General features: G+C 52.2%; 1 protein-coding gene across 7 annotated transcripts; it reads right to left on the bottom strand.

The window, feature by feature from the left end:
• Positions 1 to 4,444: 4,444 nt before the first annotated feature.
• Positions 4,445 to 21,932, bottom strand: GATA2 (GATA binding protein 2). 7 transcript variants are annotated; one of them, NM_001003797.2, is made up of 6 exons: positions 21,733 to 21,932; positions 14,803 to 15,240; positions 13,571 to 14,170; positions 10,933 to 11,078; positions 7,971 to 8,096; positions 4,445 to 7,154 (listed from the first exon to the last, which is right to left on the bottom strand). In NM_001003797.2, the coding sequence occupies exons 2-6, from the start codon at positions 15,029 to 15,031 to the stop codon at positions 6,855 to 6,857; spliced, it is 1,401 nt and encodes a 466-aa protein (NP_001003797.1). In that variant the 5' UTR covers positions 15,032 to 15,240; positions 21,733 to 21,932; the 3' UTR covers positions 4,445 to 6,854. The 7 variants fall into 7 exon arrangements, with proteins under 7 accessions (NP_001003797.1, XP_015148564.1, NP_001383525.1 ...); XM_015293078.4 differs by lacking the exon at positions 21,733 to 21,932 and adding an exon at positions 20,726 to 20,881 and having other exon boundaries at positions 10,933 to 11,111; NM_001396596.1 differs by lacking the exon at positions 21,733 to 21,932 and adding an exon at positions 20,726 to 20,881.
• Between the last annotated feature and the right edge of the window lie 1,022 nt (positions 21,933 to 22,954).

The following is a 22,954-nucleotide window of genomic DNA, read 5'->3' as shown; positions in this document are numbered from 1 at the left end:
GCTGCCCAGTGCTGTTCCTAACACTCTTTTACCACCTTCAGCTTCCGAGGAGGTTTGGATTCGTGCATCTTTTCTGTTTCCTCTTGCTACCCTTGGCTTTTTCTCCATCTCATCCCCAATCTCCTTAAAAACAACCTTCCAAGCTGCTCATCTGCTGTCCTACACCATCTCCTCATTCAAAGTGGCTGCAGATTGACCGTGTTAGAAGAAGTTTGGCTGACCCTCTCCTCCCACAGCGCACCGTGTTGCTCAGCACCGCCGTGCTGCCTCCGCAGGGCAGGACCGAGGAGCGCCAGGCCTTGGGTCTTGGCCTCCATCGGATGAACAATTTCCCGTTGAAGGTTACTCACTTCCTGTTTTCTGTATTTAGACAATCTGGGCCTATAGGGAGGCTTTGATTTGTTGTAAACTTCAGCTGGTTTAAGCGTTAAGTAGCGAGAGAGCACGGCAGGCGGAGGAGGGGAAAGGCATGGAGACAAATTAGTGCTATTTCATACCGTGACTGTGTTCTCTTGCAGTTTTCTAGTGACAGTCAGAGCATGCAAAAGGAAGGCCAGCAGCTCACAGCATGGGAGATGGAGGCAGCGTGGCTTCACAACGGGCCAGGTGCACGTGGGGCTTGGCTGTGTGCAGCACAGGGAGCAGCCGGGCAACACACACCAATGTCTAATTCCTCCAATGTGTCACTTTTGCCCTACACACAGCTGTGTGGAGGAGGTAGGGAGGAGCCTCTAACCTGGAGAGAGGAGCGCTGTGCCCTTCCTCGGTGCCTAGCAGCACACGCCACGCACCGAGCTTTGTTCCGACTTGCCCAGAAGTCTGCTGGGATGAGCGAGTCAGCACTCGCAGGCAGCTGATAGGGCAGGTTGTGTCTTTGAGATGCCTGTTTTGCAGAGGGGAAACTGAGGCACGGAGTCGTGCACCTTTGCTCCTTATCAGAAAGTGAGCGTGGGAGGGATCGCGGTGAGCCCTGGCGCCAGGCAAGCAGTGCTCTGTCTCCTGGGATGTGTCGTCACCAGGAACGTGTTCCCTGTGCTGGTGGGATCTGTGCTCAGCTGGAGAGCTGCAGGGTCACAGAGTGCCTGTGGGCACAGAGCTTACCCGAGTGATGTGGGTCTGTCTGCTCCCTTCTCTTCTAACAGGTCAAATGTCAAAATGGGGTACTTCTACTTGAGGCTACAAAAAGGAGGGAGGAAGAATGAGGGGGAAAATAAGATTAGAGAAAGAACTGAATTACAGTAGGAGGTGGCAAATGAATGCGAATTTTACAGTAAAATCCTTCAGGAGTTTCCAGAGACACCCAGAAATCCCTCCAGCAGTATAACCTGCTACCAAAATGCCGGTGTGGGTAGGTGGGAGCGAGTGGAAGATAATCATAACCAAAACAGTCAACAAAAGTGTTCTTCTACTCTTGTGTCCCAAGGAAAGAAATCAGCTGCATCCTCTCTTGTGATGGAGGGCAGGCACAAGGAGTCGAGCTCTAGAGGAAAACAAAGCAACTCAGGAAGACTTTGGTGAAGCACTGAAGTGTTCAGAAGAAACAAGTCCATGCTCACACTCTGCCATTGACAGGCCCAACTTCAAATGATTTATGGATGCCATTGGCCCTCCTGAGCCGGAGCCAGCTTTCCTGCAAGTAACTCCCTGCAGCCCAGAGCGCAGAACCATACAGACATGGGAGCAGGATGTAGGCAGGTAGCTGGTTTCTCCTTGCCATTGCATAGGCTGGGTTAACATTATACTTCCCTGATGCAGTTTTTATAGACCAAACAGTAGCAGTTCCCTCCCTCTGTGGTATGTAGAAACCTTTTCCCTTGCAGGAGGGGTTGGTGCTCTATTGTGTTACCTGGTGGCTAATTTTATTTATTTATTTATTTGCAGCTGAAAGTGACACTTGGACTGAACCAAAAATCACTGCAGAGAATTGCACCCAGCAATTCAAGCAAAGGGTGTTTCTGAATCGGCACCAGCCGGCTGCTGAGGTTTGATCTGTTAGATCCAGAGCAGCCTGGTTTGCACTCAGATCACCATGCTTAAAGAACAGTCACTTAATCTCACTTAGAAATGTTTACTTGTGAGGACCAGATGGCCCAGGGAGTTGGGCTAAACGAAGCGTTTTACTTCTAGGTCATGTGTTCTAATCCAGCCCGGGTTGGTAATAAATGAATACACTCACCTGATAGCCACTTTTGGCTCTGTTTTTGGTATTTTTCAGGCTGGTTTCCAAGTGGAGATGTCACACCATGAAATCTCCCTGTGTGCCATGCTGATTTCTCCATCTCAGTGGAGAAGCCAAGGATCAAATGCTCCAAGGTGCTAGACTGTTTTCCTTTCCAGCCTGCAGGTAAGGGGAAGTTGTGCTGTGTCGTGCCTCTGCCACGGGCAGCATTTCAGTTTGCAAGACTGCCAGTCCAATCCTCTCCACCAACGTGAAATTCATTTAAAAAAAAATGGGGAAATGTTTAATTGCAGTTGACGTATAGGCGCTCTCTGCTATGAACTTTACACACAATCACTGATAACAGCATCAGAATTAATGCCTGCTTCCCACTTGTCCTGCTATAAGCAATAAACGTTTGGCAAGTCAGTAAATAACAAAATTCTCATGTGGCCATCTACAGGTCACTGGGATACTTAAGAAGTTTGCGTTAATTATACCATGTTTGCCATCAAAGGGGGGCTGTTAACCCTTTGAGCTGTTGCAGGAAAGTGGTGGAGTTGTTTGGAAGTAAATGAAGTCTTGCCACTAAAAAAGTGCAACCTTTACAAAAATAAAAAAATAAAAATAAATGGAGGCAAAAAACCTCACTAGACATCATGGGAAATAGGCTACCTTTTCAGCTTTCCTTTTATTTATTTTGTATTTTGACATCAAACACTCCCTGTAACCTAATCTTCTCGGCTTTTGATGTGGCTGTGGAGACATGACAATTAGGCGCAGCTTAAAACAATAATCCCAACAATGGGAACCGAAGGCAAGTGATGTCAGGGTTCCCTCCTCACAACGAGCCTGTCCCCTAGTATTTGGCAGTAGTGAAAGGACCATCAGTCCCAATTTGTTGTCTCAGTACCAGCTCTGTGCTTCCACTTTGCGTTGCACTTTACACGCTCGCTCCATTTCCATTCCCTGCTGTTTGTTTTCCTTCTGCTTTGCAAAATATCTGGAGACAAACACGACACGCACTGCAGAGGGGTGGTTTGATCTTTTGCTGTTTAGTGGCGCCCGATGAACGCGGCACTGTTTGTTACCTGCGCTGCAGGAACCGGCTCCATCCCAACATGGGGATGAAGCATAGCGCCAGTGCTGCCCGCGGATAGCACAGACCCCATGAGATGCCTACAGAGAGGGAACACCAAGGTGAATCCTCATCAAAGCCCAGGCTTGGGCGTGTGATGTGCAACCAAAGCAAGTGGTTGGATTATTCTAAGCTTTTTTTAAAATGATGTGGTTGGTGCTCCTGTTCTCTCCTCCTGAGAGTGTGTCTGGCATTCAAATACGGAGCAAGGGTGGGTGACTTTACTTACAACTCCATTTTAAACCTGTCTGAGGATGAACGTGTTTCTTCCTAAATGAAGCTTGCATGGTATGCCATAAATGGCTTTTTTCTTTTAATGGGTGTTTGCAGTAAGCCTGGCTAAACAAGTTAAGAGAGATGATTAACTCGTCTGAAATGGCACAGGAAGGCCTTGTCCTGGCCGTGTGGGCTTTGTGCAGCACATCCCGAACTACTGCTGTGCCCCGTGTCATCTGCTTGCTAGCAGGGCCTGCAAACAGGGCCAGGGAGGAGGCTGCGCCGCTAACAAGCAGTGATATGAGAGGTTGGAATTTGCACATGTTCACTGAAAAAGGAACTGGTGTGTGGGGTTTTTTTTTTGTTTTTTTTTTCTTTTCTTAATAAGCAAGGAGTTATCCCAGGCTGGCTTCCACAGAAGTGAGCTGCAACTCCCAGGGGGTCAAAGGAGGAAACCCAAAGTTCATTAGCAATTTTCTTGCAAACATTGTTTTAGTCGCAGCAGCGCTCACCGCCGCGCATGGCAGGGACACTCACAGGGCTTTGTTTCGCTTTGTATGGCCCCAAGAGTTCCTTGTGTGGGTCAGACCAGAGCATGTGATGAAAGCACCGCAACGTGTTGGCCATGGGAAAGCCATCCGGTGGTGAACCCTCATCCCCACGAGCACAGACAGCAGAGGGGCTCCGGGCTGGCTGTCTCTCCTTGCTCCTTTCATGCCACGCATGACGCCAAATGGTAAGAAACAGATTTCTGCGTTCATGGTGTTGCCTGTCACACCAGAGTGGGAGTCTACAGCGAGCTGTGCCTGGTCTAACAGAGGCTCTGCCCTGAAACCCATTGGGATGCTTTTCCACGTCTACAGTGCAACTTTGCCAACTTAACGTTTCCTTGCTGAAAGCAGCCCGCGGGACAGAAAGCTGGGCACAGCTCATTTCACAAAAAAAGGTATTTTATTATTCTTAGCAATATTCACCTTGAAGGAATATGAGGAAAGCATACGCTTTTTACAGACAATATATAAACATGTTGTACATAATTAACAATAACTTAGTTCACTAATCCAAAAATAAGCAAAATAAAAAAATTAAAAACAGAAAATACTGCAGATTTTTTTTTAATATGCTGATACAAGTACAAAATAATTTAAATCTCAACTGCCATTGTCTATGCTGCAGTGACCGACAATATATTGCACTTTGTCAACTGTATCAGTAATCCCTGTCTTCCACCCACGTCCCTTCCCCACCCCCTGCGCAAATCCTACCGAAATTTGAGTCGGGTACAAATAATGTACAACTGTACCATTGTAAAAGGTAGAAAGTAAAAAGGATCCGATTCTTGTTTTCCCTCAGTAGATTAAGAAGGTTTGTGATTCCTCCCAACTGCTTTTGTTTCCCCGTTCGTTTCCACTTCTTTACAAAGTGCACCTATATGCCTGCGCAGACCAGGAAAAGGATGCAAGCAGGATTTTCCATGTCTGCTTGGTTCTTAATTCATTCCCAAATATTCGAATTACATGGTTAGAAAAAGCAAATTAACATACATCCGTTTTTATTTGTTTTGTTGTGTTTTTCCTTTCTTTAAAGCAGGACTTTTGCAGTAAAGATACAATTGGCTTGATCCAAAAAAAAAAAAAAAAAAAAAAACCAACCCCAACAACAAAAAATAGTTAAAAGTTTAAAAAAAAAAAAAGAAAGAAAAGAAAAAAGAAAATAAAGAAGCTTGTCACAGAGTTAAGCTTACATGGTTTACATTATCAAACCCCTCTGCTCATGGGGGCGTTTTCATCAGAAGTATAGCTAAATATGTACACTGTATGTTATACTGGAGCTTGTGTTCACGAGAGGCATCAGATCATAACAATCAATAGAATACACTTCACATTGGCAATAGCTTTGTTTTCGCTCATTTACGTACAACGTGGTTTAATAATGGGAGATCTAAATTTTTTCTTTTTTTTCTTTTTTTTTTCCTCTTTTCTTACAAAACGCACTACAGAAAGCGGCCGTACGGCGCTTCCCCTCCTCTCATCAGCTGTCGCTGCATCTGGGATTTGACGGATGTGTGAAGCTCAAACTGATTGTCTCTCCCTTTCCCCTCTCCAGTGATCTCAACCTCATTTCTGCCCTTCCTCCCTGTGAAGTCCATGGGGGCTGGATGCCTGAGACAGCACACGCTGCCTTGCTGCATGCTGACCCGCTGCCGCGCTGCCCTAAGTTTACCCAAGGAGCTGAGCTGCATTTTTTTAAGCAACAGCTGCCAACACAACAGAACAAAACGCTTCAACCTCTGCAGTCTGTGAGTTGGATGGTTTTATGACCTGCCATTTTCTTTTCTGTTGTTTTGCTACACGTTAGCTGCAGCGATCTGGTATTTCACCGCTCGCTAGTGCAGGACTGCCTTCCAGGAGCGTCTTCCCACCAGTTAGTCTGATGGAGCCCTCTCGTTTGAGGAATAATAGGGGAGCTGGGAGGGGGGCTGTTGTGTGGGGTTTTTTTGTTGTTGTTGTTTTTTAAATAAGTCCTTCTTTTCCCTAACATGAAAGAAGAAATTGTGTCAAAAATAATCACCGTCTTGGGTGCATTGAAATCCCATACTGCGGCTACAGTTCTTGCTTTGCCCACCCTCTCTTTCTTCCCTTCCTAAGGGATATTTTGGTATGGAAGATAGATGGAGCAAATCCAGGGGGGCCACAAAATATTGTCCCTCCCCATATTTACGAAGGCAGATTTTCATACAGGGTAGCCATTGCAACCAACAGCACAAAAACATGCACTCAGAGGGGTTGAGGCTTTTTGTGGAAAACAAGAGCAAAATAAATATGACTTTGTGTCTGATTTCATTTTAAAAATTAAGTTTTTTATAAAGACATCCTTTTTTTTTTTTCTTTTTTCTTTCCCCTCCCCAAACAGAGTCCACAATAGAAATCCAGCATGTGTGGCTTCCAGTGAGCCGATTTCATCCTGGGAGGCTGCTTATATCTCTTTACACTATTCACAGTAATAACAAAGAGAGAAAGGAAAGCCAGTTCCAGCCTCTTCTTTCTGCTTCTGCCACCTTTTGCTTTCTGCTAGACAACTGAATATAGACCAGGTGAGTTCTTCTTTTCCTTATACCTGAGGGGGCAAAGTGCATTACAGGCACCACTACACATTTCTGCAGAAGACCCATCACTTGCAAGGCTTTAGTCCAGAGTGAAGAGTTAAACCACACGGGAGCACAGATCCCCTTTTTTTGCCATCCCTACATTCTCCTCTTGGCAGAACACTTTCTTACTTGGTGTTGTCTTAGGTAAAGCCCCATGTTCTCGATCTCTGGGTGGGTCTCTTGGTCGTCAGGTTTTATCCCATGGCTGTAACCATGCTGGATGGATGCGGATGTCCAAATGAGATGCTGGAAGATGGGTGGATGGGGGTAGGTGTTGGTAGGATGTGTCCAGAGTGGCTGAATGGTGGCAAATGCCCCATAGGTGCCATGTGACTAGCAAGGGCAGCGGCGCTGAAAGGAGACGATTTCTCTTGCATGCACTTGGACAGTTCCTCAAAACACTCAGAGCCTTTCTTGCTTTTCTTTGATTTGTTGGACATCTTCCTATTCCTGGTCTGAATTCCTTCCTTTTTCATGGTCAGAGGCCTGTTCACCTGCAAGAAATGAGAAAATCAGGCTCATGCCGACAAAATGACTTTATTGTGCAAAAATGAAAATATTTGGACAGCCCCCATGTGTTTTTCCTGGATGGAGACCTTTTTCTGGCCAGAAAAAAGGGAAAAAAAAATGGTGTTTCTCTCTGTAGAACTTGTTTATATTGATTTGTTTAATAAAACCACACACACACAAAAAAAAACCCTAGACATGAAAAACAAATTGAACTGAATTTGGCAGCCGATGACTCTCTTTCCCGTAGGCTTGCCCTCAGTCATTCATTTCCTAAGAGAATGAGATCAAACCAGGAGGCATGCATTGACCTAAATTCAGACCTAAGATGTGAACAACCCAACACCAGTAACCTCAGTTACCTGTAGCTTAAGTAACTTTACAACAGGACCAGTGATTCCTGCTTAGGACAAATTTCTTTTTTAAAAAGTAACAATAACGCAAAGCCTTAGATGCATTATTATTTTTAAATCGAAACGAAGATGCTCCGTTGGGATCAATCCTTGCACAGAGCCTATTTCCAATGGCCAAAAGATGCACAAAACACGCTTAGTTAAAGCCAAGTGTCATGCTCAATTTTGCCTGCTTTGCCCAAGCGTTAGAAGCCAAGCTAATACATTGTAATGTCACCGAACTTAGCATCACTATGCTGACAAAGAATGGCTGTCGCTCCCCAGGGGAACCTTAGAGACTAGGGAAGGAATAAAACAACAACCAAACCCCCCAGAACCAATAAAAGCCCAGTGTACACCGCGCAGTTAAGACATCAATCCCCGCGACACATGAGATGAGCAAATACTCACATTGTGCAGTTTATAGTAGAGTCCGCAGGCATTACAAACCGGGTCCCCGTTGGCGTTGCGTCGCCATAAGGTCGTGGTGGTTGTCTGACAGTTGGCACAACACGTCCCTGCTCTCCTGGCCGCTGACTAACCAAAAGAGAGAGCAAATTAAAAATCTATCAGCAGGAGGAGGAGGGGGGGTGAGATCATGAGAAAGGTCAACTCGGGCTCGATATTTAGGTTGGGTAGATGCAATGGCGAGGTTTTGCAGAGCGTTGGGGCTGAACGAAAGCTCCTGTCAGTTTCGCATGCTGTGGCCGTTGGGTTTTTTGTTTAATGCATGTATTCTCCTATGCAGGCTGCAGCACTGAGCCCCGTGGCACCATGTGTGCAGGGGGAACAATGCGTCTCTTCAACTCCCCAAACAAAAAATTTTAGGAGGGGGAAATCGACGTTTGATTTGTTCAAGGTTTCCCTTTGCAGGATTCTAGAATGCGTCAGGAAAATGTATCTTTCTTTCATCCCCCCCTCCTTTTTTTTAAGTGACCAACTTAAGTCAGTGCCAGTGTAGAGTTTGAAAAGAGGTAATGATCTTAAAGAATGTGATTTTTTTTTCCCCCTCCTGTCCTCTGTCCTTTTAAAGATGTCCACAAAAGAAAACCAACCGCATTGCTTAGCTGGGTGCAGTATTTATCAGAGCCATCACTGAAAATTCAGTTTCCATTTACAAGTGAAAGGGAGAAAACAAAACTGGCTCCAACTTTCTTTAAATATTTAGCAAACCAAATTTCATGCCTCGCAGCAATGATTGCGCTGACCCGGCTGCCGCCTCTGTCCCTACTCAGTCTCTGGGCTGACAAGCCCTCAGCCAACCATCTTTAAAAAAATATAAAAGGATCGTTTAAACAGCATTGTTCTGCCGAAACCAGGGCGGGGGGGGGGCAAAAATATCCCAAACATTCACCCACCTCCCAAAACAAGAGCAGGAAGAGCAGAACAGCAGGCAGCGGGTGATTTCTGGATGGGCCCTTCTCTAGCAGGCCCTACAACAACACACTGCTCGTCGGTTGGAAGCGCTGTGGACTTGTCAATGGCACCCCAAATTTGGGGAAAGAATTTCCTATAAGCAAGCTGCAGCTCTCCCTCAGGAAGCAGGCACAACGCAGTTCAGTTTGTGCCATTGGATTAAAGGAGGGGACTCGATATTTTCTTTTCTTAAATTAGCGCAGTTTACTTACTAACACACACAAATTGTGTTAATTTCCCCAGGGCCTTGCTCTCTAGGTATTTCTGCAATTAGCCATGAGAGCCAGGCGGTGAAGCGGCAGCAAGGTTTGCATTAAGCACTGAGCAGCTCTGCGAGCCGACAGCGGTATCCCAGCATTTGGGGCTTCCCAAATGAGAACGCTGAGCACCGACCGACCCGGCTCGCAGAAGGGCAGCGCTGGGTTTTCAGGAGCTCACTGCTGATTTTACACTCCAGCTCTGTACCTTTCCCAAAGTGATGGACGGCTCAGCAGCTTAAAGCAGGAATCAGCCCTGTGGGACTTATATATCTCAGCCCCCGCTCACTTGTGAGAACAGGCCGAAGGCAGAGAGAAGGGGTACCCCCTACTGCAAATACGCTCATGCAACCCAAACACAATTAATGCCAGACCTCCGAGCACTGACATTAATGATGGCTTTGCTATTGCATGTCAGATGAACGCATTCCCAAAGATGGCCATCTCTCTTCTGCAAACAAGCAAACTACAGTGGAAAAAGGGGCAATAAACAAAGCTGTAAATCAATTAAAACAACAACAACAAACAACCAAACCGAGAGAAAAGCTCTCTGGCTGCTTGCAGTGGGGTGAGCACAGAAAACGAAGTGCCACCCTCTCCCAGCACAGGGAAAGGTGGAGCGCTGTGTTTGCAGACGGGACGTGGCTCACTGATACTGCTCGGCTCTACGGCCTGTCCCATTCAGACTGCAAAGCACTTGAGCCTGAGAGACGATAATGTTACACTGTTGTCTTAACATTTTTCTGTATGTCAGTCACTAAGCAGCCCGCATAGCTGAAATTCTGACTCACAACAAATCTTCTGCATCTCATCCCAGCGTCAGAGCAGCGGTGCCAATTTTCTGCTCTCCAAACCTCATTGAAACGTGCCCACGAGTAGCTGAGAGACTTAGGCACCATAAATCACAAAGCTCCAAAAAAATATATTTATTATTCTTAGCATTTTACGCCTTATTTGTGGAATAGAGTGTATTAGAAATTTCAAAACAGCGAGCATGACTGGCAAGGCTCGCCTATAGAAACTCTCTAAGGCTTTTAGAGTCAGGAAACAGATACACAAAGTTTCCTTATCTTTAACGTACAGATATCCGGATAGGAAACTACTACCAGGAGCTCAGAAAGGACATTTTTTTTAAATCGCTCGAATGAAAATACAAAGTATAGGTGACTCCATGGAAAATAATAGGATTTTTTTTTTTTTTTTTTAAACAGTAGGGGATTGTCTGGGGAGGGAACCAATATTAGTATTGCCAGAGAATATAAGAGTGAAAATTACTTCATGGCTTTTATACAAATAATTATGAAGTAGGGAGCAGTAGCTTTGACTCATCTGATTTGTTTTGCTTTTTGGAGCTGGAACTTTTCTTTTTTTTTTCTAGCACACGGTGGAGAACATTCACGCTCATAACCCTTTCGCTCCCAAAACGTCCCAAGAGGCCAAATGAATGAGGAATTAAATTAAAAGCTGTCATCTGAGGATAAACGGGGAGACGGATACCCGATCTCCCGCTGGCCTGGCAGAGCAGAAGCTCGGCTGGGGGCTCAGGGCACGGGGGTGGGGGTGGAGGGATCTGCCCCCAGGCATGGCCTGACCCCGCTGTGACTATGGGGCCAAGCGCGGTGGGACGCGTTGGGCTCGTGCCTGCGTGTGGTCCCTTTGCCACATGTATCCCCAACCCAAGGAAAGTCAAAGACACCTACCAGCCTTCGTTTGGGTTTAATGAGAGGTCGGTTTTGACCGTTCATTTTGTGGTAGAGCCCGCAGGCGTTACACAGGTAATGCCCGGTGCCGTCTCTTCTCCAGAGAGGGGTAGCGGTTGCTCCACAGTTCACACACTCTCTGCCTTCTAAATGGAAACACGAAGAAACCGGATTTCTTTCTTTAAAAACAAATTCACAAAAGCTTTTTGCATTGTCCTTTAGGCATTTTCCAAAAGTCAAAACAGAGCGTTAGTTCAAGCACGGGCAGGCAGCAGGGACACACGCAGCGCATGCAGCGGGGACCTCAAGAGCACCGCGAGCAGTGTGTGTCACCAGCAGAGATCAGCTCGTGCTCCGCGTGGGGAGGGAAGGACTGACCCGGTTATGGTGCTGGGAAAACAAGAGCTCCCTCCTGTACCCACGGCACTGCGGTGCTCGAGCTGTGCCTTCTGCCATACACACACACACGCACGCACACGCACACACACACCTGCGAACACACAAGTTGTAAAACAAGCAAACAACAACAAAAGAGATGAAAAAGAACCAAAGAAAGGGGTTTCCTAGAATTAAATCTAGGCAGAAAGGCCTCCTCTCTTCTGAGCTTGCTCTGTTTGCTGCAAACACTACCGGGCAGGAAAGCAAAGCCGAGCAGGTTGGGAATAGACACGGCGTGCCAAAGGCTGTTATGAATTTTGTTCTAAAGGCACAATACCGATCTTTCAGAAACTTCAGTTCCAGCACTGACTCCGGGAATTATTGTAAAAAACAGTCCTTTTCTGTCATTTTTTCCCCCCTAGATGCAGTGGGGAGCAGCTACCCACGTTACTGCTTTGTGCTTCAGCACAACATGGGAAACACGGCTTGGAAGAGCGGCCCTATGGAAACCCAGCATGCAGCTCCTACGTGTGTCTGTGCCTCGGAAAGCTCTGTGCTAGAAGTTCATTCGCCTCTGACGGTTCGAGGGCAGGTCTGCTTAATATAGAAATCTCTTCATATAGTTTATGCAAATCCTACAGCGTTTAAGCGGAGAGGAAATTCTCCTTTTGCTAATAACTGCAGCAGGCCACGCCGAGTTCAGCGGGGTTGTGCCTCCTTTAATCTAGGGAGTGGGTGGCTTTTAAACAGCACGGTGAAAAATGAGGGGAGCTCTCGGCGCTGCGTTTGGAGCTTTTGTCCCTCCTTGGGCAGGAAGCTGCCGGAGTCGCCGTGTCGTGAGCCCGAGCTTTCCTACAAAAACACCGGGTGGTCACGAACTTTCCCCAGTTCCTCGCACGGGGGGCTCCCTTGCAGGAAAAAAAAAAAAAAAGAAAAACAAACAACGGAGCCCCAAGCTTCCCCCATTTAATAAAGCCGCTGGCGACCACAGGATAAAATGAAAAGCTCTTCGAGATCCGGTTATCTTCAGAGATGGGGGCCGTCGGGGGCCCAGGCTGCTAATTGCATCTTCTTACTGTGCTGTGCACTGCCAAAAGAATGCATGCATGCAGCAGCAACTGCATTTAAATAGTGGCCTGTGTTGTTCCCTTCGGAGGGGCCGTTCGGAACAGCGCTGGTGAGGCTGTAAAGCATCTGATGCTTTTGTTGCAAAACTCGTAAGGGAACACACTTCTGAATTGCTTTAGAAATAACTGCATGTGGTGTATTGGATGATATTTAAGAATACACACACAACAGCTGATATGATTGTTAATTTTCAAGCGCTATCTTAATTCAGTACCAATACACCGTATTGAAATGCACTGTACATCATTTCCTTCTGATGCTGAGGATTTTAAAGCAGGAAGGTCGGAGTTACAGAGATTTCCTTAATTCTATGTCTGGTTGTACAACCGGGGTCATTTCAAAGCGCGATCGGAACTTCATCCATCGCAGTCTGCAGATTTGGATCTGCACTTCCAGGTAGAAATGCAAGGCAGAGCTGTGGACAGGGGAAAGCTCTGCACTACGGAGCAGAGAGATGTGTGGATCAGGAGAGGAGTGTTTTCTGGTTGGGCTGCAGTAAGTTAGCAATGACTGGACACCTTAGTCTTTAGCACTGGTATGTAAACTATATTTGAACTTTTGCTCCTTTAAATGTGGAGGAAATAGGGCCCGCACGGAGCGGCCGGGGAAGTTTCGCTTTCACCCTGCGCTGGGGCCTTCTCTCTTATTGAAGAGGAGTCGTGAACATTATCAAAGGGGAAATAACTCTGAGCAGAAAGTCCCCACGTGGGACTGGGGGGGTTAACCACTTCAGGAGAGCGTGAGCCCCTCGGGGGCCGAAGCCTGCCGGGGGCTGTTTGACATTCTTCCCCATATAAATCCTTCTTTGTACGTGCGATCTGCTGTGCCGGCTCCGCGTCCCTTGGCCCCATCCGAGTGCCCCGGGGCTCAGCGGCCGCCGCCAGCACGATGGCACCAGGGAAGCCTGGTACAAGCTCCATTTAAAAACGCAGCACAGCGGGGCCAAGCAGTCACCTGCCCTTCTGTCCCAGGGAGAGCTGGCACAAATCCCCGGCCCTACAGCCGCCTACGGCTTCAAACATATACACAAGCACAGACAACCATGACACGCACACATGCAGCACGGCAGCCCTAAATTTAGTCCTCCCACCCTAGGGATAGCATCAATGCATAGCAGGGGTGCTCCGCTTACCTGAACAGGATCTGGCCTTGCTTCGTGGCTTGGGGGTGAAGCTGGACGCCGGGCCCCCCAGGAAGCTGCCCGGGTGGAAGAGGCTGCTGCTGTAGTCATGGGCAGCCGGCACGTAAGAGGGGTATGTGGGGATGGGGTGGTGGGTGGAGGGCTGGGCCCCCATGCTGGTGAGGCTGCTGCGGAGCGGGCTGGCGCTCTCCATCTTCATCCCTTCCGACAGCGACACTTGGTACTTGATGCTGTCTTTGTCCTCCTGCCGGGCCCCAGCGGAGGACGAAGGGGAGGCAGCGCTGGTGGAGTTGGGGTCTGGAGACACTTCCTTGGGAGGGGTCGGGGGGAAACCGAAGAGGTGGGAGCCCGAGTGCGAGGCCGGGGTGAGCGACGAGACGGAGGCGGTGCTGGACGTGCTGCTGCCAGGGTACACCGAGATGGCCCCAGGTGCTCCGGCCGCCGAGGGGTGCAGGGGGGTCTTGGTGAAGGGGTTGACGGTCCAGGGGTTGTGGTGATGGGCAGACAGTGCCGCCTTGCTGCTGTCCAGCCAAGGGATCCCGGGGCTGTGGATAAGATGAGGCCGGCACATCTGACTCCCGGTCAGGCGGGCTGTAGGGACACAAGAGCGTCAGGGATCAGTGAAATATGCCAACTCCCAGCCCAGAGAACTGCAGGGGAGCCAGAGCAGGGAGAGATTTCCCAGCGCAGAGAGCAACAGCCACAGTCCACACAGCCCCTTATCCGCATGCTCTCCAAGGGAGACCCCAACCACCCGGGGAAGCTCAGAGGAACAGAGCCAGTCGGAGAAGGAGCAAAGGACCCCCCCTTTCATCCCACCCCACCCCACCCTACAACAAGCAGCAAACCCCCTTCTGTGCTGTCTTCCGAGCTGCCACAGTGCTCTCTCTTCAGATCCTACAAACACCCCAAGTAAAATCCGTCGCCGATTTGAATCTGTTCGTATTTTGCATCCGGGAAGCAGCCGTGTCTGAGAAGTTTGAGCCTCCGCACACACTATTTCCCCTTCCTCTCTCACCCTCCCCTTCTTTCCCTCCCCTCCGCCAATGCCCGGTCATCGCTAGGGTTAAAATCTACCCGTGCCTCCCTTTCTGTTCTATTTCCTTCCATCTCCTTTCCCCCCCGGCCCCGACACACCGGAGCGGCCGCAGGCACGTCTCCCCACCCGCACGTCGGAACGGGCAGAGCTGGGGAAGGGGCCGAGGATCGGGATGCTCATTTACCGTGTGCCTGACTGTAGGAGACCCGGGCCCGGGCATGGGCAGAGTTGGCATAGTAAGGGTTGCCCTGGGAATCCAGGTGGTTGAAGAAGACGTCGACTTCGTCCGGAGGTAGGAGCTGCGCTGGTTCCATGTAGTTGTGAGCCAGTCCCGGGTGGTGGCTCTCGGGGTGCTGCCCGTTGAGCACGGCGTGGTGGGTCATCCAGCGAGGCTGATCCGTGGCCACCTCCATGGCCTCGGGCCTCCCCTCCCGCCCACCCGCGGGGCAGCGGCGAGCGGCGGTCGGGGTCGGCAGGCGGAGGCACCGGAGGGGGGGTTTAGCAGACGGGCGATTGTTTAAGAGAAAGCCGTCGGGTGTCCGGAGATCGCCCTCGGGAGGATGCGGGGTGGGCCCCGGAGTCAGCGCGTCCCTCTGTCCGCGGGCGGGTGGCGGGGCAGCACCTGTAAGAGACACGGGGTGAGCGGGTCCCCCTAAATGAATTGGGAGGTGGCGGCCGAGCCCCTCCCCCTTCCTAAAATATCTGCTACCCCCGACTCCTCACCCTGCGCCCTCCCGTCACTAAATAAACAGATCTCATTTCGAACTTCACAAAAAAAAAAAAGAATCCAAAAGCTTCCTTCCACCCCCCCCCCCCCCCCCAGCCCTCTCGCTACAAACGTCAACAGGAGTTTTTCCAGCTGGCTTCAAAAGGGGAGAGGGGGAAGGAAGGACGGCAGATCCCATAGAGTCCCAGCGAGAACTTGGGCTGACACAAAAGGAAAACGAGGGACGGAGGAGAAAGGGAACGGGGGCAGAAGGGTGGGAGGAAGGGGGAAAGCGGCGATGCCCCCCCGCGCCTCACACTTACCCGGGGCGGGAGGCAGAGAGGCGGCGGGTGCCCGCTCGGAGGCTGCGGGAGAGAGAACGAGAGGGAGAGAGAAGGGGGAAAAAGCCGAGCGAGCGCGGGAGGAGGAGAGCGGGAGGTTGGATGGAGGGTGTTACTCAGATGGCAAAGCCGCGGCTCTGGCCGGCTCGGTCCCATCCCCGCGCATCCTATATGAGCGCTGGCGCCAGCTGGCCGCGGCGCCGCAGACGGGCCGGGGCGCGCAGGGCCGGCGGCCGGGCCAGCCAATCCCGCCGCCCCACACCGCCCCCAACCGCACCCCCGGCCCCAAACGGAGCCGGCCCGGGGGGGCGCGGCGCGGACCCCCTCCTCCGCCCCCTGCCCCCGCCCGCAGCATCCTCGCCCGGCAGCGCCGTGGGGGCATTCCCCGCCCGGGCTCTGCACGCCCCTGTGGGGCGGGGACGGCGGAATAGGGGGGTCCCGGCGGGGTGCTTGGGGAGGGGGGGGGAGGATTGGGGCGGGAAGGGTTCGGCGCCGGGGGGCGGCTCCGCCGGGGGGGTGCCCGGGCGCGGGGCTGCGCTGCCGCCGGGATGCGCGGGGCCGGGGGATGGAGGCCGGCACCGGGGAGACGGAGGCGGCACGGCCCCCCAACCCCCCCCGAACGGGGCACAGCGGGACGGAGCCCAGCGCGGTCGCTGATGGCATCACGTTAGTTGGAAAACGGCAAAAAGAAACAAACGCGAGGCTCCGCATCGAGCGGCCACGGCCGGATCCCGTCCCGCAGCGCTCTGCCGGGCCCGGGGCAGGGGCAGCGCTCCCGGGAACGGTCCGCGGCGTGTCCCTCCCGGTGGGGCAGCGGCGCCGCAGCTTTTATTTTCCTTCCCCCCTCGATTCTTTAAACGGTTTGATTATTCGCAGTCAGCCCCGTGCTTCGGGCCGTGCGTGCCCGGGAGCTGCCCCGCACAGCAGCAGTGCTGCGGCCGCAGCGGGGCTCAGCTCCGGGTCTTCCCGAAAAGCGCCTCGGGACCCATCCGCTTTGGGGGCAGAAAAGGAAAAAAAAAACAAACAAAACACCAAACCAGACCAAAACAAAACCGACACAAAACCAAAACCAACGCAGGGAAAGTCGCAGCCAGACGCCCGCCGCGCTATCGGGGCTGCCGCAGGTTCTGCTGCACAGACTCTGCCTTCCCGTTCCTCAAACCTCTGCTTTCGGAGGAAAAGGGAAACGAGCGCTGAAGCCTCCGAGCGAGGAAATCGCGGAGCAAAGCCCGGCCGGCAACGGTAGCGGCTCCGACCCGACGGCGCGGCCGACCCGGGGGTACCCGGAGGAGGTGAGGGGAGCACCGCTCTGAGCCCCCCCCCCCCCCCCGGGCAGCGCTGGGAGCCGCGGCCCCCCCCGGCCCGACCGCCCCAGTCACTACGACGCCGGGGCTCTGACGTCACCGCCACTGCCAAATTCGCCAGGAAATGAACTTTCTTTTAAAAAATAATAACAATAATAATAATAACGACGGTAATAATAATAAAAACCTCCCTTTCCTCTCCGCGCTGCCCGAGCGACGCGGGGCTCCCTCACTGCTGCCCGCTCCCCACCCGCTGTCCCCTACGAGAGGCCCCCAGGAGGGGCTGCGGAACACCCCCATCCCCGCACCCCTTCCTCTGCCGCCTCCCGGACCCGAACCGGGCTCGGGGGGCCCCGGGCCGGGCAGGACGGGAGCGGCCTCTGGGTGGGAGGCGGTCGCGGCTGGGGAGGGCAAAGTGCCCCCGTGCCCGGAGCGCCTGGGGCCGGAGCTGCCAGGGAGGAGGAAAGGGAAACAAAGCGAGGGGGGGAAAAAAAGAAGAAAAAAAAGAAGAAGGAAAAAAAAAAAAAAAAAAAAAAAAAAAAGGAAAGTTAAAAGGCAGAGCGAGAACCGAGAGAGCTTTCTAAAAATCCGGCTTCTCCTTCTACGGCCGAAGGTATTTTCTTTCCACGGGCAGAAATAACTCTACCAAAACCAGACAGATATCCCCAGACCGAGACTTTCCTTTTGTTATTATGACTATTTTATAACAAGGGCGAGTAGGAACCAAAGCGGCCGCTCGCAGGTAGGTCTCTGTACAGCCGGGCCGGGTGCGGGCATCCCCCGGGCCGAGAAAGGCCGAAGCCCCCGGCCATGCCCAGCGCTCCGACGATGATTATTGCGGGTGTTTTAATTACTGCCCGGCTGCCATCGGCACGGGGCCGAGTTCGGTGGGTTTTCTTTTCTTTTCTTCTTCTTTTTTTTTTTTTTTTTTTTTTTTTGCTGTTTGGGGGGGTCAGGGGGTGGGCTGTTTGTTTTAGGCAGGTGATAAAATCGCAGTTAACGAGCTGATAATTCGTTCGTGTTTGTTTTAAAAGACAAATTGTAAAGATTAATCAGGCGGCTTGATTTATGGCGAGGCAGACCCCGGAGCTGCCCGCCGAGGGCTCTCTCCCTGAAGCCCCCGGCTCGGGTTACCCCGGGGCCGGCGGGAGAAGCACAACAAAAGGGCCGAACGGGCTCCGGCTCCGGCCGCGCTGCCCCGGGCCCGGCCCCGCCGGGGGGGGTCCCGCTGCCCCGGCGCCTCCCGGAACGCCCAAACCCCCGCGTACCCCTCCCCGAACCCTCCGCAAAACGAACGAGCGCTCCGGACGGGAGAAGCGATTTCAGCTCAACAGAGCAGGGAGGATTCCTACCGAGCCGGCTTGGAGCGTTTTCATTCCTTACGCTTTATTTTATTCATTCTTTTTCCCTCCTGTCTCACACCCCCGGTGCCGGTGACCGCGCTGCGGACCCGGGGCTGGGAATGGAACGAATGAATGAGTTCCCCTCCGGGGAGCGCCGCGCGGGGCAATGCGGGCAGGCGGCTGCGCTCCGCTCCGCAGCCCCTTCCGCGGGCAGCCGAGCCCCGCAGCTCCCGGTCTCTCCCCATTCTCCTTCTTTTCCCTTTTCTCCTTCTCCCCCCCCACCCCCCCCCCGCCTTTTTTTTTTTTTAACCGATATCCAGCCTCGCTTTTATCAACTTTATTTTCTTATTGCCGTCCCATTCTTGTTATTTCTTGTAATAAGGGAGATTTCCCAGCTCTGGCCGCACAACTGGTCCTCTGGATGTGATTGACAAGTGATGTCACATCGCTCCGGGGGGGGGCAGACGGCGCCGTGTTTTAGCAACAGTTAGCGATGGATCTGACACCTCTGCCCGGGCAGACACGAAGCCAGAAAACAAATATCGCAGTATTTATTTACACGCTCAGATTGGGGCTCTTCCCTTCCCCCCCCACCCCCCTCAGTTTTATCTTTTTCTTTTCTGGGAGGTGGAGCGGGGGGGGAATTATTCTTTCTGCCTCTTTTTTTTTTTCTTTTTTGATGTTTCGGTGTTTTTTGCCTCCGTTTTTCTTTTTTATCTCCCCCCCCAACCCTCACCCCCTCCCTTGCACTACCAGCACGTATTAATGGCTGCTAATAGGGTTATAAAATGACACAGTTACCTCTTAACCACAAGACCCAATTTAAGCTGCATTAAAAAAAAAAAGAAAAAAAGAAAGGGGAGAAAAAAACCCAACACGGCTCTTGGCATAAACCACGAAATCATCTCTTTTTCTTCCCCCCTCCACCCCCCCCCCCCTATTTTCCCCCTTAACCTCACAGAAGCCGCCTTGCTGTCCCCCTCACCCCCTCCCCTCCCCAAAGGTTTGTCTCCCAGCGTGGGAGCCGCGGGTCCCCCCGTGCCCATCCACCTCCGCGCACAACTTCACCTCCGCTCTGCCCGCACTTTCCCCTCACTTTGCCCCCCCAGCCCGCGGGTAAGGAGGACAAAACCCCACCGTCCTCCCCCCGGCACCGCCTTTTGTGCGAGTTCCCAAAGCAGAACGCGTGCGGGGCGCTTCACACGGACACATTCATCCGGAGAAAGGTATACCATAAACATTCAGCCGCTGCCTCGAAAGATTTCGTTCTCAGGAGACCGCTGGATTTCTTTTTTTTTTTTTCTTTTTTTTTTCCTCCTTTTTTCCCCCCTTCTTTTCCTTTCTGAGGTGATTTCGGGCTCAGCCGCCGCGGGAGGTGCCCCGCAGGTCGCATTGATTTCCCCGCAGCGCAGCGGGTCCGACACCACCCGCGGCCGCGTATCCCCGCGGAGCGCCCGAACCGGGCTGCCGCTTCCCATAGTTTTTCTCTTTCTTTCTTTATTTCAATTGCGTTTAATTAATAAAGATGCTCTCGGGGAGAACAATCCCCGGACAGAGAACCCCGCACCTCCGTGATGGAAATCGCTTTTCTTATTGAAATCGCCTCAAATCCAGGCTCCCGTTGGCTATTTTTTTTTCCCCTATTGCCTTCCAGCCTCGGCACCCCAAAGCAAAAGGCGGATAAAGAGGGGGACTTTCCACATGCACACACACAGAGAGAGAGAGAGAAAAAAAAGGGGGAAAGAGAGAGAGAGCGGTGGAAGAGCAGCAGAGAGGAGCGGGCCGTGCTGGAGTAATTCTAAATCATGCAAAGCCCCATAAAGCTGCCGCACGGGACTGGGCCGGGCGGCTCCCGGCGGGCAGGTGCTCTCTCCGGGCAGAACAAACCCCGCATCTTTGTGTTTGCTGTCCAAATCTGCCAACAATGGGAGCGAGGAGATATAGGATGCGGGGAGGGGGCGAAGGGTTCCGCACACACACACCCTTTGCTCCGGGAAAGTGGCTGCCCTGGGTGAAATGCAAACTTTCAAAGATGGAGATTTAAATAATTAGCGCGGTGATAATAAGAAAAGCGGAGGGAAGGGGGGATGGGGGGGGGGGGGAAGGGAAAAGAAAAGCGACCGAGGGCGGCCCCCCTCCCCGCAGGGTGCCGAGGAGGAAAAAAGAAAAAAAAAAAAAAAGAAAAGGGAAAAGAAAAGCGACCGAGGGCGGCCCCGCTCCCCGCAGGGTACCGCCGGGCAGAGCCGCACAGCCCCGCGGCTCTGCGGTGCCTCCAGCCGGGGCTGCGGGAGGAGGAGGCCGGGGAGGGATGCGGGGATTTTTTCGTTCTTTACGAAACCTCTCCGCTCCGTTCCCCGGGGAAAACCGCCCCGGGCGGAGGGACGCGGAGCGCCGCGGAGCCGCACGCCCTTACCTTGCCTTCCTCCCGCCGCGGTTCGCCGCCCGCTGCCTGCGGAGCGCCCGCTCTCCCCTTCGGGCTGGGGAGGGGGCTCCGGCCGCGGGTCCTCCCCCGCCCGTGGGTGCGCGCAGCCGGCGGAGGGGCTGCCCGAGGAGCGCTCCGCTTCGAACTGGCGGCACTTCTCGAGCTGAGCCCTTTTTTTTTTTTTTCCTCCCTCCTTCCCCCCTTCCTTTCCTCCCTCCCTCCCTCCCTCTCTTTTCCTCTCTCCCTTCTTTCCCTCCCCTTCTCTCTCTCACTCTCCTGCATTCAAGGATGGCACAGCGAGCCACTGTGTATTTATGTACATAATAAGGCAGCTCGTCCCCTCCACTTCATTTGCATCATTACAATATCTGTACAAGCACATCACATTGTCTGTTGCTTGCACCTTTTGTTACGGTTGCTGTCACAGTCTACGCGACTTGACTTTCATATTTTAAATGAATTGATATTATACCAACACAACGCACGCTCGCATCCCCGGCGCTGGGAACGGGGCTCCTCTGCCCGCAGCTCCGCGCCGCTCCTCCGCCACCGGACCCCGAGGAAGGTGTGGTGGGGTGGGGGAGCGCTTTGTGGTGTCAATTATGGATATTAAATATTCCTATTCCTATTAATTTTTCTTCCACCCTTCGGTGCCGGGCTGACTTTGTTATTTTTTATTTTATTTTGTTTTTTTGCATTGACCAACCTGGTTTTTTTTTGTTTTTTTTTTTTTTTTTGTTTTGTTTTGTTTGTTTTTTTTTTTACTATCTCGTGTCTCTTCTCCCCAATCTCCCTTCCCAAACTCAGTCTTTCGGGCTGTGCACCTGCAACTAGGAGAGGCAGCAGAGGAGCTGGAAGAGGCACAAGCCTCAACGAGTCGTTGTTATAGCTAGAAAAGAAACGGTGAAATACAAATTTCGTAGCGCTGGGCGATTCAACCTGAACGAACGGTTTGGGAAACGTCGCCGCTCCTCAGCCCCCGGCTTGGCACTGCTCACCTGCTGTGCCTTTTCCTCCCGGTGCGTGCGTGTGTGCGGGGACGGGGTCCCCTCGCCGAGCCCCGGAGGCTGCATGGGGTCGGCGGGCGCCGGGGTTGGCCGCGGGGACAGCGCCGAGAGCGGCAGTGGGGGCCGCGCCGGATCGCCGCGGGGCGCGGGGAGATTTTCCGATGGAGGGTCGGAGAGACCCCCGGCGCGGGCTGCGGGCAAAGCGTCCTAATGGAGAGACAAAGGCCGGAGCGTCCGGTGGGGGCCCTGTGGGAGCGGGGGAACGAAATACGGTTCGGGAAGGGAAGGAGAAAAGTTTCGCGGGAGCGGAATTATCATCATAATGGAGGTAAAAATGTGAGCAGGGGAAGGGAGGGGGGAATCCTATTCTGCTGGCATTTTCTGTCTGTCTTTGTGATATGGTTCGGGGGAAAAAGGGTCCTTGATATGCGGGAGATAATTCTTATCAGCTCCACGCAGCCCATTTCTAAAGTAAGTGTTTTAATTACTCCTCCTGTATTACCCTTCATCCTCTGAGAGAAGATACGTTCTCAGATTTATGCAGGGGAAAAAAAATACAAAAGAATGTGGTATTAAAATATATACATATATACATATCCCCCCTCTTTTTCCCTTGTGCCCAGGACGAGGGAGACGGCACCGCATCCCTGCATCGCCCCGGCACGGAACGACTCCGGAACGGGGGAGCGTCGCCCTGGAGTAAAAACCACTTGAAAAGCGACTTTGGGAGCGTGCAGGACTACCCCGGGCGGGGGCACACGGGGGTGTCCGAAGCGGGGGCTGGGGGGGCTGAGAGCCGCGGAGGAGCCGCTGCGCTCCCGGGGCGATCCGCGGTGCTCTGCCGGGATATCCCGGGCTGTGTGCGGGGTCAGGGCCGCCCCCGAGTGCCACCAGAAGCATTGGGGACATTGGGGGGGGGACACGCGGCGTCCCCCCCTCCGATGCCCGCTGGAAGAGAAGGACGCTTTCCTCTGCCGTTTGCCTTCTGTACTAAAGATGTCATCTGAAAGTCTGGGAGGAAGGGGAGACCGTGCTCAGCTCTCTTCCACGGTAACAACCATATTCTTCATAGGGAAAAATATGATAAGACAGCGGGGAAGGCTTTTTTTTTTTATTTTTTTTTCCTTTCTTAAAGAAAAAAAATAAGAAAAGAGGAAAAAAAGAAAAAAAAAGAAGCAACCTTTTCAATATTGATTCAACAAAAAAAAAAGAG

This window comes from Gallus gallus, chromosome 12, assembly GCF_016699485.2.
Source record: "Gallus gallus isolate bGalGal1 chromosome 12, bGalGal1.mat.broiler.GRCg7b, whole genome shotgun sequence".
NCBI classification, from domain to species: domain Eukaryota; kingdom Metazoa; phylum Chordata; class Aves; order Galliformes; family Phasianidae; genus Gallus; species Gallus gallus.
Note: the sequence above shows the minus strand (reverse complement) of the source record. Positions and strands in the feature narration are given on the sequence as shown.

Coding starts and splice junctions, on each gene's coding strand:
- GATA2 (XM_015293078.4), bottom strand. CDS start 15,031: ATGGAGGTGGCCACGGATCAGCCTCGCTGGATGACCCACCACGCCGTG. Junction 14,171..14,802: donor CTCCTACAGTCAGGCACACG/GTAAATGAGCAT, acceptor GTGTCCCTACAG/CCCGCCTGACCGGGAGTCAG. Junction 11,112..13,570: donor CAAGGCCAGATCCTGTTCAG/GTAAGCGGAGCA, acceptor TTGTTTTTAAAG/AAAGAAATCCGGTTTCTTCG.